Source organism: Macaca nemestrina, chromosome 9 (assembly GCF_043159975.1).
Source record: "Macaca nemestrina isolate mMacNem1 chromosome 9, mMacNem.hap1, whole genome shotgun sequence".
NCBI classification, from domain to species: Eukaryota; Metazoa; Chordata; class Mammalia; order Primates; family Cercopithecidae; genus Macaca; species Macaca nemestrina.
Genome location: NC_092133.1, coordinates 38,764,311 through 38,777,279, shown reverse-complemented (window position 1 = coordinate 38,777,279; position 12,969 = coordinate 38,764,311). Strand labels below are relative to the sequence as shown.

The 12,969-nt window shown below is 35.1% G+C and overlaps 1 protein-coding gene and 1 long non-coding RNA gene across 2 annotated transcripts in view; one reads left to right on the top strand and one right to left on the bottom strand.

The window, feature by feature from the left end:
- Positions 1-12,969, top strand: part of LOC139356220 (uncharacterized) — a 138,599-nt gene that overhangs the window by 117,518 nt on the left and 8,112 nt on the right. The gene's annotated exons all lie outside the window — the stretch shown is intronic.
- The window catches only part of CYP2C93 (cytochrome P450 family 2 subfamily C member 93), a 28,815-nt gene that overhangs the window by 10,291 nt on the left and 5,555 nt on the right, over positions 1-12,969 (bottom strand). Inside the window, exons 5-6 of the mRNA XM_011721975.3 lie at positions 12,445-12,621; positions 877-1,018 (exon numbers count right to left, since the gene is read on the bottom strand). Of these exons, the coding sequence (XP_011720277.2) occupies positions 877-1,018; positions 12,445-12,621 (319 nt within the window). The remainder of the gene's footprint in view (positions 1-876; positions 1,019-12,444; positions 12,622-12,969) is intronic.

Here is a 12,969-nt window from a genome sequence, read left to right as displayed (position 1 = left end):
AAGTGCATCCTCTGCCTAAATGAAAACACCTTTCCTTTTTTTTATTTTTTTTATTTTTTATTTTATTTTATTTTATTTTTTGAGATGGAGTTTTGCTCTTGTTGCCCAGGTTGGAGTGCAATGGCACAATCTTGGCTCACCGCAACCTCCGCCTCCCGGGTTCAAGTGATTCCCCTATCTCAGTGTCCCGAATAGCTGGGATTACAGACATGCGCCACCATGCCCAGCTAATTTTGTATTTTTAGTAGAGACTGGGTTTCTGGTCTCAAACTCCCAACCTCAAGCGATCCGCTCACCTCAGCCTCCCAAAGTGCTGGGATTACAAGTGTGAGCCACTGCACCCGGCCCAAAACACCTTTTTTATTAGTCTAACTTTTTAGATTACTTCCTAGACTGAAATTTACCTCAGGAAGTCTCACTAAAATGATAGGATTTCCACTTTTGCTTCAGGAAAGAGAGTTTTCATTTTCCTACCCTAGCATTAGAGCATGGAATTAAAAAAAAAAAAAGAATGAGAAAAGGATATCTTCAATAATGTACCTACTGTTCAAAGTGGACTTCTGTAATAAAACCAACATTCAGTCTCAGGACAATTTATGCTGGCTCTGCTTACCACTAATTACCTCCACTGAAATCCTGACACCACCAGAGCTCTATTGCTTTTGCTACTGCCACACTGTTTTACTGCTCTCAGTCTCCTCCTCCATTGTGCAAAGATGTCTTTCTTAATCATGTCATTAAATTTAGACTGATTACAGCTAGTGACAGAGAAGTTTAAAAAATGAAGCTTCTTTAAGAGAAACAGGGTGGAGGACACTGGCACCATCTTCTCAGCATTGTTCTGAAACTCACTTTGTTCATCATCTGTGGTCCTACCTGTGACCTCTGGGTGCTTCAGCAGGAGCAGGAGTCCATATCTCAGAGTGGTGCTTGTTGTGTGTGTTCCAGCAACAAACAGGTCAAATACAGTGCTAACCAAGTTTTCAACAGTGAATTCAGACTGTTGGTTGTCCTTTTCCTAGAAATAATTTCATGCAATTATCTGACAAATTATGTGCCAGCATATTTAATTACACTGGATTTTTTGAAACTCATGTCATAAAATTAGACAAAAAAAGAGACTGGAGAGTACAGTATTAGACAAAACAATGGTATGGTATGTATGGTATGGTATGGTATGGTATGGTATGGTATGGTATGGTATGGTATGGTATGGTATATGGTATGGCAGAAACAGTGTATCAGTTGACCCAAACTTCATTTCCTGCCCTGTTTTCCCAGCTTGCCCATGAATTCCATTCATGAAACTCTTTGCTGCTTAGGTTAGCCACACATCATATTATTTTTCCAAATATATATATGCAGAAGCATTTTGGTGCACTGTCTTTGTACGATTTGTGTTATATAACAGAATATTACAGACTAGGAACTTTATAAAGAAAATAAATTTGTTTCTCATGGTTCTGAAGCCTGGGAAGGTCAGGAGCATTGCACTGGCCTCTGGCAATGGCCTTCATGCTGTGTCATTACATGGCAAAAGGTAGAAAGGCACGGAAGGGTAAGTGAGTGAGCCAGAGAAGGCCAAACAATTTTATTAGGCTCCACCTAATAAACTGGCATTCAGTTTTTACACATGAACTTGAGGGGATACATGCAAACCATAGTATGAGTCTTCTATTTACTCCTTCTTACTCAAGAGACAGATGTGAAGGAGGTGTTAGGATAAACATCATCTTGGGACATGACTACTTAAATCATAAAAACGAAGGCTTCTTATATGATTTGGATCTGCATTCCTACCCAAATGTCATGTTGAATTGTAATCCCCAGTGTTGAAGGTAGGACCTGGTGGGAAGTGATTGGATCATGGAGGCAGATTTCTTGCTTGGTACTATGTCACAATAGTGAGTGAGTTGACATAAGATCTGGTTGTTTAAAACTGTGTGGCACCTCCCCTTTTTCTCTCTGTTCCAGCTATGTAAGACATGTCTGCTTCCCCTTCACCTTCTGCCATAATTGTAAGCTTCCTGAGGCCTCCCCAGAAGCCAAGCAGATGCTGCCATGCTTCCTGTACAATCTATGAAACCATAAGTCTGTTAAAACTCTTCTCTTTATAAATGATCCAGTATCGGATATTTCTTTATAGCAATGCAAGAATGGGTTAATACAGCTTCAATACTAAATATGGTGAAAATAATCTAAAACACTTGGCTCTATGATGCTTCAGGAATACCATATTATTTCTAGTTTGACCCACCATAAAACTATTTGTATTTGAGATAAAGGAATCCACTGTTTAGTTAAGCCATTATTTACTATTTTTTCTTATTAGTAAATGAATATAATTTTAGTTAATAGAAATAGGTAATTTAGGTCCATATCATGGAAGGTGTTACAAGCCTGAATCATGAGTTTGCAATTGTCTTCTTCTGTCAAAAATTTACATAGGCTCAATATTGCCTAGAGACTCATTATGAAGCTAAAATTGTGTGTAAACACTAATGTGATGACAAAACCTAGAATGAAATATAGTGAAAGGGACACAATTCACAAAGACAAGATTAGGACAGCAAAATTATAATCCAGATAGAAGGCAACCTGCAACTTTTTCTAGGGAACAAGTTCAGAAACGAATAGGAATATAAAAAGTGAAGAGAAATGGCAATCATTAAGACAGAGTTTTGAGGCACCACCTGCCCATAAAGGGTAAAGAAGAAAACAGTAGGGATAATGCAGATAGATGCCAAGGCTAAGGGACTAACTGAATGAAGTGCTCATTAGTTGAAAGTCAAGATAGAGAAAGTAATTGGCAAAGATAAGTAGTTTCTTTTAGGACTGAGATGATATGACACAGAATTGACAATAAAGAGGCAGTCTTTAATATTGAGTACAGGGAATCATAAATATACCAATATATTACTTTCTAACCAATCCCTAGGCCAGCCTTACTTTGATAATATTTTTATAATCTACAGGTGACATGTGACATGTCTAATATTATGTAATAAACACCATTAAGATAAAACAAATACTCTCAAAACCTATACTTGCTAGACAAAGATAGTCATCTCCCTTGGTACCAACAGCTTCATGGTTTTCTAAACTCATGAAGGTAAAGTTACTTTTAAGTCACAGCCAGGCACAGTGGCTCACGCCTGTAATCACAGCATTTTAGGAGGCTGAGGCAGGTGGATCACTCAAGGTCAGGAGTTCAAGATCAGCCTGGCCAATATGGTGAAACCCCATTTCTACATTTTTTTTAAATACCCAGGCATGGTGGCAGGCACCTGTAATCCCAGCTACTCAGGAGGCTGAGGAAGGGTAATCACTTGAACCCAAGAGGCAGAAGCTGCAGGGAACCAAGATCATACCACTGCACTCCAGCCTGGCAACAGAGCCAGATTGTGTCTCAAAAAAATTACTGTTAGTAAGAAAAGCATTATGCTCATAAACTAATATTAATATGTCAATTCTGTTGAAGTGAATTTGGAGATTTTCAGGTAATATGCACATAGCCTATAATAATTAAGCTAGACTATACAAAACAATGTTTGAAGAAATTAAGAAAATCTAAATACATGGAAGGATATTTATTTCATAGATTGAAATGCTAATATTCTTATGGTGGCATTACTGGGGTAATGTCACAATTACTGGGAAGTTCAGGAATCAATGGCTGCACTAAAGCAACCATTGACCCTGCATAATCTGTCTGAAGAAATTATTTTGGGACTCTAAAGCCTAGTCAAACAATTGTAGCACCCAGGGAAGTAAGGGATAAAGAAAGCAACTGGTAAGTTTCAGTAAATTTGGCATCTTTCATAGAGGCTAACATCCCTTATAGCTGTTACATGGCAATTTGGGGAACAGTGTACTGTGTGGCCAGTGCAGTTTCTTGGTTCCAAACTGGACAACAGAAACATTTTCCTTCAAAAATCGGGGTTGTATCGTTTGATTGTTGATGAAATAGTACAGAGGCTGGCCAATGTTTCAATCCCCATGGGCTCAAGCGACTTCCCCAGTGACATTACATGTGATGAATTAAAGAGAAAAAACTTTTCTCTTTTATTTTTTGTCCTTTTGATGCTTAATCCAGGGACTTAAGAAAACCTTTGTCAGATCATTACCTGACTGTAGAAATAACAGTACAATGACTTAAGTGATCACATAAGACAAAAAATACAGTCTTTGCAATAATATTTTGGAAAAGTCACTAAACAAATTGATGACTGAAGCATTCATCAAGCAACATCAGCAATGGCTAGACGATGAAAACATCTTATTTTCAGGTTTAATGCCTTACAATATGTGAAATGTCTACTTCTCAACAAAAATTACGTAGCATATAAAGAATCAAGTAATATAGTGCATTAGCAACTAAAAAAGGAATTTGACAGAAACCATCCCAGAGGAAGCCCAGACATTGGACTTACTAAAAAAACCTTTAAATATCTAACATTTCCTCAGAGAGCTGAAGAAAATGATGTACAAGGAATGATATAACAGAAATTTTCAGGGAAACTACTACAAAAGAAACAAAATACACCAGGAAAGAAGTCAAGAAGGAATCAAAAGTTTCAGTAGATAAAAAATGATCAGACAAAAATAGGGCAATATTGTGGAAATTGAGGGAAAAATAAAGATACAAAACAAATTTAAAATAGCATTATAGCAGAAATAAGTCCTTTGATTTAGCTTATCACTTTCATTGTAAATGGAAATACTAAGGGCACATAGCATGACTGAATTTGCCATTTAAAATACAGGTCTGGAAGGAATGGGCTCTTTAATAGAAAGTTATATGCTGTCTATAAGAGGCTCACCTTATACCAAAAGAAACAATAATCCTGAAAGCAAAAAATAGAAAACTATTTTCCATGCAAATTTTGGCTGAAGCAAGATGGAATGGCTATATTAATACCACAAAAAGATTTTATGCTAAAATTCTTAAGATAAGCAAATAAAGGTATTTTCTGTTGGAATCAAGGATGAATTCATCACAAAGATATAAAATTATTAATGTGTGTGCACCAATCAATACACGTCCAAAATATGTGACACAAAATTTGGCAGCATTGAAGGGACAAATAGATTTCACACAAAAATAGTGAGAAATTTCAGTACCAAATTTTCACTAATAAAACATCTAGACAAAAGATTAATGGGAAACAGAAGACTTGAACAACACTAGATATTACTATACCTGACAAACATATAGAGAATATTTTATTCAACAACAGTAGTATATACAACTTCTCAAGTGCAACTTTCTCCAGGTAGAGAATAAACACTTTTGAATAATTTTTAAGACCAAAATCATACAAAATATCTTCTCAAGCCACAACATAATGGACTTAGAAATCAGTAAGAGGAAGAAAATTAAATATCAAACAACATGGTGTTTAACAACCAGTGTGTTAAAGAAAAAAAATTATTAGGGAAATTAGAAAATATTGAGAGATAAATGAAAATAAACACTAAATTATCAAAATAATGATACACAACAAAAGAAGTTCTTGGAAGAAAATTTACAGCAGTAGACATCTACATTTAAAAAGAAACAAGTGCTTGAATCAACATTACAACCTAGGAACTAGCAAAAGAATATCAAACTAAACTCAAAGACAATAAATGGAAGCAGAGATAAATGAAAAAAAGATAATTAAGTCCAATAGATTCTGGCAATACAACAAACAATGACACCAAATATTGGTTCTCTGAAAAGATCAACAAAATTGACAAATGTCTAGCAAGACAGACCAAATAAAAAGAAAAAGAGAAGACACCAATAACTAAACTCAAAAATGAGAGCAGGGACATTACCACTAAAGCCTCTCTTTATTTAGGTCATCTAATTTATTGGTGTACAATTGTTTATAGTAATCTTTTATAATCCTTATTATTTCTTATTTACCCTTCTATGGATTACAAATCCTCTCACAGTTTGATATCCGCCAGCTTCTTATTACTTTCTCTTTGTGTATGTTGTAGATCCTTCCAATGATCTCTCTGCTAGGTTCCATTACTCTCCCCTTACTCCATCTGGGCTATGATTATTCACCTGTAATTTTGGTTCTCCTTTCTGCAGAGAATCGGTCACTGACATCTGTTGTCAGCCAACTGGAGAAGCACTCTGATGCCTCAAGCTGTGGACAGATCTGTGGGATGTGCAGTGGCTTGGCTCTGTTCTTAGCTCCAGAGAAGAGCAATGTTGGGCAGAGCAGGACCAAGCTGACCTGTCCCCTGGTCCCCTAGCAGCAGGTGCAAGCACAACCTCTGATGAGGTTGGCAGAGGACTAATAGACACTCTGTGAGGTTTCCTTGGTAATAAATAGCCTTAGTGTGGTGGTTTTCTCATATGTCAGCTGTAGTAGTAATGTACTAGGCATGTGAACAGGCTCAAGACTTCCTGTCCAGCTGGGGTGATGTGAATAATGGTGTTAGCTGAGGTCACACAAAATATTTTTCCTTCCCAAAAGCTGTGCTATTGTGTCAGCAGATGTTGTAATGGGCTGTGTGTATTGGCCTCTGGCCAGTAGGCGGTACTTGCAAAAGACAGCCAGCATCAGTGGTAGCTATGAGATTTGTAGTTGGCTTCTGTTACCCAGGGGAACATGTAGAAGAATGAAATCGAATGCCTATCTCTTACCATAAACAAAAATTAACTCAAGATGGATTAAAATCTCAAATCTAAGACTTGAGACCATAAAAATTCTGGATGAAAACCTATGAAAAACTCTTCCAGACATTGGCCTAGGCTAATAATTTAAGCAATTTCAACAATAACAACAATTGACAATGGGACTTAATTAACTAAAAGAACTTCCACACAGCAAAAGCAACTATGAGCAGAATAACTAGACAACTTGTAGAATAGAAAAAAATATCTGCAAACTATACCTCCAACAAAAATCTAATATCCAAAATCTACAAGGAACTCAAACAAATCAACAAGAAAAAAAAAAACAAATAATCCCAAGAAAAAGTAGACAGGCAAGTCACAGCAGCTCACTCCTATCATCCCAGAATGTTGGGATGCCAAGGCAGAAGGAGCACGTGAGCCCAGGAGTTCGAGACCAGCCTGGGCAATATGGTGAACCTTTATATCTACAAAAAGAAAAAAGAAAAAATTTAGTGGGACATAGTGGCACATGGCTGTAGTCTGAGCTGCTCAGGAAGCTGAGGGAGTGGAAGGATCATTTGAGCCCCAAAGATTGAGGCTGCAGTGAGCTGTGGGCAAACCACTGTACTTCAGCCTGGGCAACAGAATATACACTGTCTCAGGAAAAAAAAAAAAGAAAGAAAGAAAGAAAAAAAAAACTGGGCAAATGGCATGAACAGATATTTCTCAATAGAAGATATACAAATGGCAAACAAACATATTAATTTTTTTGAAGTTCAACATCACCAGTAACCAGGGAAATGCAAATCAAAATGACAATGAGGCACCACATTTACCCTAGTCAGAATGACCATTATTAAAAAGTCAAAAAAACAATAGACGTTGGTGTGGGTACAGAGAAAAGGAACACTTATACACTGCTGGTGGGAATGTAAAATAGTATAACCTCTATGGAAAACAGTATAGAAATTTCTCAGACAACCAAAAGTAGATCTATTATTCAATCCAGGAACCCCACTCTTGGTTATCTACCCAAAGGAAAAGAAGTCATTATATCAAAAAGACACCTGCACATGCCTGTTTATTGCAACACAACTTACAATTGCAAAGATATGGAGTAAATTTAAGTGCCCATTAACTTAAGAGTGAATGAAAAAATAAGACATATTATAAGTGAGAACATGCAGTATTTGATTTTTCATTCTTGAGTTACTTCACTTGGTATAACAGCCTCCAATTCCATCCAAGTTGCCACAAAAGACATTATTTTATTCTTTTTATGGTACAGTGGTAGCATGAATGAACTATGCAGTTATCATGCTATGTGAAAAAGTCCAGTCACAAAAGACAAATATCGTATGATTTTATTTTTATGAAGTACCTAAAACAGTTAAATTCATAGACACAGAAAACAGGATGTTTTGGTTTGTTAGAATGGTTGCTAGGGGCTGGGAGGAGGGAGAAATTGTACATTGGGTATAGAGTTTCTATTTTGCAAGATGAAGTAATTCTGGAAATAGAGGTGATGGTTGTAAAACAATGTGAATGTACTTAATGTCCCTAAATTATGCATTTAAAATGTCTGATATAGCAACTTGTATGTTATGCATATTTTGACACACTTTTCAAAAATGTTTAAGGCTTATACATCATGACAAAGTAGAATCTATACCAGAAATGCAAGAGTGGTTCAACAAGAAAATCAATCACTTTAATACATCACATTATTAGCATGAAAGGAAAGAAACAATATGATTATCTCAAGAGAAGCAGAAAAAGCATAGGACAAAATTCAACACTCTTCAGGGTAAAATCACCCAAAGACTATGAACACAAGGAAAATTCATTATCATAATAAAATATATTTATAAAAACTCCAAAGGTACTTCATACTAAATTGTGAAAGTCTAAAAGCTTATGCCCTAACATCAGGGAGGAAAAAAAAAATGTATACACTTTCACCACTACTATTCAGCGTAGTACTTAAAGTCCAAACCAGTACAATTAGGCAACCAAAAGATATAAAAGGCATTTAGATAACAAAGGAAGATGTAAAACTATTTCTATTTAAAGATAACAGGATTCTATATAAAGATAAGTCCATACAATTCACACAAAAAAACTAGAGCTAATAAGTTATATTAGTCCATTCTCATGCTGCTAATAAAAACATATCTGAGACTTGGTAATTTATAAAGAAAAGAGGTTTAATTGGCTAGGGATGCCTCAGGAAACTTACAGTCATGGTGGAAGGGAAAGCAAGAGGATATGTTTATGTCCTTCTTCCCAAGGCAGCAGGAAGGAGAAGAATGAGAGCTGAGCAAAGGGGGAAACCCCTTATAACACCATGAGATCTCAAGAGAACTTACTCACTATCATGGAAATATCATGGGGGAAACTGCTCCCATGATTCAGTTACCTCCTTCCAGGTCCCTCCCACCACATGCGGGGAATATGGGAACTATAATTCAAGATGAGATTTGGGTGGGGACACAGACAAACCATATCATAAATGTTTTAGGCAAAATCTCAGAGTATAAGATCAATGCAAAACTCAGCTGTGCCCCAGCAATGAACAATCTGAAAATGAAATCAAGGAAATAATTACATTTGCAATAGCATGCAAAGGAATGAAAGCTCTAAAAATCTATAAACAAGGAGGTGAAAGATTCTCACACTGAAAATAATCAAACGTTGCCTAAAACAATATAAAAATATCTAAATAATAAAAAAACTCATACTCTAGGGTTGAAAGACATAAGATTGTTAAGATGGCAATGCTCCCCAAAGTAATGTAAAGATTCAGTGTAATCACTATTAAAATTCTAATGGCCTGTTTTGCAGAAATGGGAAAATCAATCCAGAATTTATATGCAACTACAGGGAATGGAATCAATTTCCAACTTGAAAACTTCGAAACAAAGCTATATTAGTGAAAGCAGTGTGGTACTGGCATAAGGAAAGACAAGATTAATGGAATAAAATTTAAATCCCAACATAAATGTAAACATCTAAAAGGTAAAATCCCAAACATAAATGTAAAAATGAAAATAGTGTGGTACTGGCACAAGGAAAGAGAAGAACATTGGAATAAAATTTAAATCCCAAACATAACTGTAAACATCAATAGCCAGTTCATTTTCAACAAGCATCCCAAGACCATTCAGTCTAAAGGAAGAGTTTCTTCAACAAACAGTGCTGCAACAATTTGATAACCAAATGCAAAAGAATGAAGTTAGACTCCTACTTCATTCCATATGCAAAATATAACTGAAAGTGGATGAAAAACTCAAATATGAGTTAAAACTATAAAATTCTTAGAATAAAACATAGGGGTAAATATTAATGCCTTCAGATTTGGCAATGAATTCATAGATTTGACACTAAAGCAACGAAAGATTAAATAGATAAACTGGACTTTAGAAAAGTAAAATGCTTTTGTACATCAAATCAAAAAATAGAGAAAAAAGGAAACAAACAAAATAAATTAATAAAACTAAAATGTTTGTACATCAAAGAACATAATTAAGAATGTGAAATCACAACCTACAGAATGGAAGAAACTATTTTTCTTATCATACATACATAGGGATTTAATGTTCAGAATGCACAAATAATTCTTACAGTTCAACAATAAAATGATAAGCAACTCAATTAAAGAATGCACAAAGGATTTGAATAACATTTCTATAAAGGACATATGAAAATAGGAAAAAATATATGAAAAGATGTTCATTTTTCATTGGTCATTAAGTATATATAAGTCAAGATCACAATGAAATTCCACTTTTCACTGACACAAAATACTGTAAAATTAAAAAATATTAACAGATGGAAAAATAGGAACCCTCAAATATTGCCAGTGGAATTGTAAAATGGTGCATTCAGTTTACAAATGTTAATTGCTTCTCAAAAAATTAGACATAAAATTACCACATGACCCAGAATTAACACTCCTAGGACTATACCCAAGGAAAATGAAAGTATGTCCATGAAGAAACTTATAACAAATATACATAGCAGCATTATTTATAAAAGCCATAAGATGAAAATAACACAAATATACACCAACAGATGAATAATAAACAAATTGTTACGTGTACATGTATAATGGAATATTAGCCACAAAAAACCAAAAATGCTGACACATGCTACAACTTTTTGGAGCCTCCATGTCATTATGGTAAGTGAAAGAAGTCAGAAACAAAGGTCACATATGCTAGCAATAGGGAAATCCATAGAGACAGAAAGCAGATTACTATTTACTACATGATGAGGTGGGAATGAGATGTGATCATTTAATGACTATAGTATATTTTTACAGAGTGATAAGTTTTGAAAGTAAAGAGAGCTGTTAATTGCACAACATTGTGATTACATTAAATACCAATAAAGTATACACTTTAAATTGGATAATGTATGGATTGTGAATTCCACCTCAATCTTTAAACGTCATAATTCATTGAATCAATCTACAGATTTAATGCAATTCTTGTCAAAATCCCAACTGAATTCTTTGGGGAAATGAACAAGCTTATCTTAAAATTCATGTGGAGACTCAACGAACCCGAAATAAACCAAATAGTCTTCAGAAGAACAAACTTGGCCGGGTGTGGTGGCACATGCCTGTAATCCCAGCACTCTGGGAGGCAGAGGCAGGCCAATTACAAGGTCAAGAGATCGAGACCATCCTGGCCAACGTGGTGAAATCCTGTTTCTACTAAAAATACAAATATTAGCTGGGCGTGGTGGTGTGCATCTGTAGTCCCAGCTACTCGGGAGGCTGAGGCAGGAAAAGCACTTGAACCTGGGAGTCAGAAGTTGCAATGAGCCAGGATTATGCCACTGCACTCCAGGCTGGCGATAGAGCGAGACTCCATCTCAAAAGAAAAGTAAAAATACAAATAAAAATAAAAAAAAATAAAAGAACAAACTTTGAGGACTCTCATTTCTTGATTTTAAAACTTGATACTATGGTATCAAACTATTGCATTTAAGATGTAGCTATAGTAATTTATCTATAGTAATTCAGTATAGTAATTCCGCTATAGTAATTAAGATTTCAAAATGATGTATTACTGGCATAAGGACAGAAATAGATCAATTGGGAAGAATTGGGAGCCCACAAACAAACTTTCCCCTTTATAATCAATTGGTGTTTGGTAAGATTGCCAAGACAATTCAGTAGGAACAAAAAGAGTTTGTTCAATAAACAGTGCAGTGACAACAGGATTCATGCTTACAGGTTACCTGAGAGACACCAACCTCTAACTCCTTATTGGTGCAAATTCACTTTAGGTTGCACCAAATTCAGGTTTCTCTGTTCCATCCACCTACTCTTTCTTACCATATACCTCTCCACAAACTACTCAACCCATCTGAAATCTCTCCCCTGTTCCTTACTGTGAATAATTTAAGGTATATTTCAATCTATGGGACATTCAGGAAGTCCACCTTGGTTAAGCCATTCTTTTCCATTCTCACATACATTATGTGTAATGATAATGCCCATATTCAATTTATGGTAATATTTTATATTTGCTACCTCATTTGTAATTGCTTCCCTTTGGCTGCAGTGTCCATTCTATTCTCCTCTGGTAGATTATTTTTATTTGAAGAAGAATGTCAATGTATTCTAGCCATTTGATAATCTTATGTTTTCCATGATGTTTACTGCAGACACATAAATACTATATATTCTTAAAATGCTAATCAAGCATTATGGGTCTGACCATTTAAACATTCCTAATAATTAGAGAAGGATTTAATGAAGCACGAAATGGAAAAGAAATCAAAATGCTGATCTGTTGCAAACATCTTACCTGCTCCATTTTAATCAGGAAGCAATCAATAAAGTCCCGAGGATTGTTAATGTCCAGTGATTCTTGGTGTTCTTTTACTTTCTCCAAAATATAACTTTTTGTAAAAGCACCATTTTTAAGGAATTTGTTGTGAGTCCCTGGGAAGTAATCGATGAGAAAAGGAAAAATATTGCAAACCTAAAAAAAAAAATTATTAAATATAAACACATCATAAAGACATATGTACCATATACCAAGTCCTGATTAGAAATTATAGCTATAAATATAAATAATATATGGTATAGATCTTAATGGGTAAATTTTTATTGTGAATGTACAGCAGTTCTCTCTACTCACAGAAAGATTTGAGGGAGAAAATTCTGACCAGAGAATAGAAAATGAGAGTTATTTTCTATACAATACATTATTTTTATTGAATAAAAGTATCTTTATGTCAATTTTCTCATTTTTACAACAATTCTTGCCTACAACCTTGAAATATAAGACGGTATAAAGTACTATGATTCACATTTTGTAGATGACACC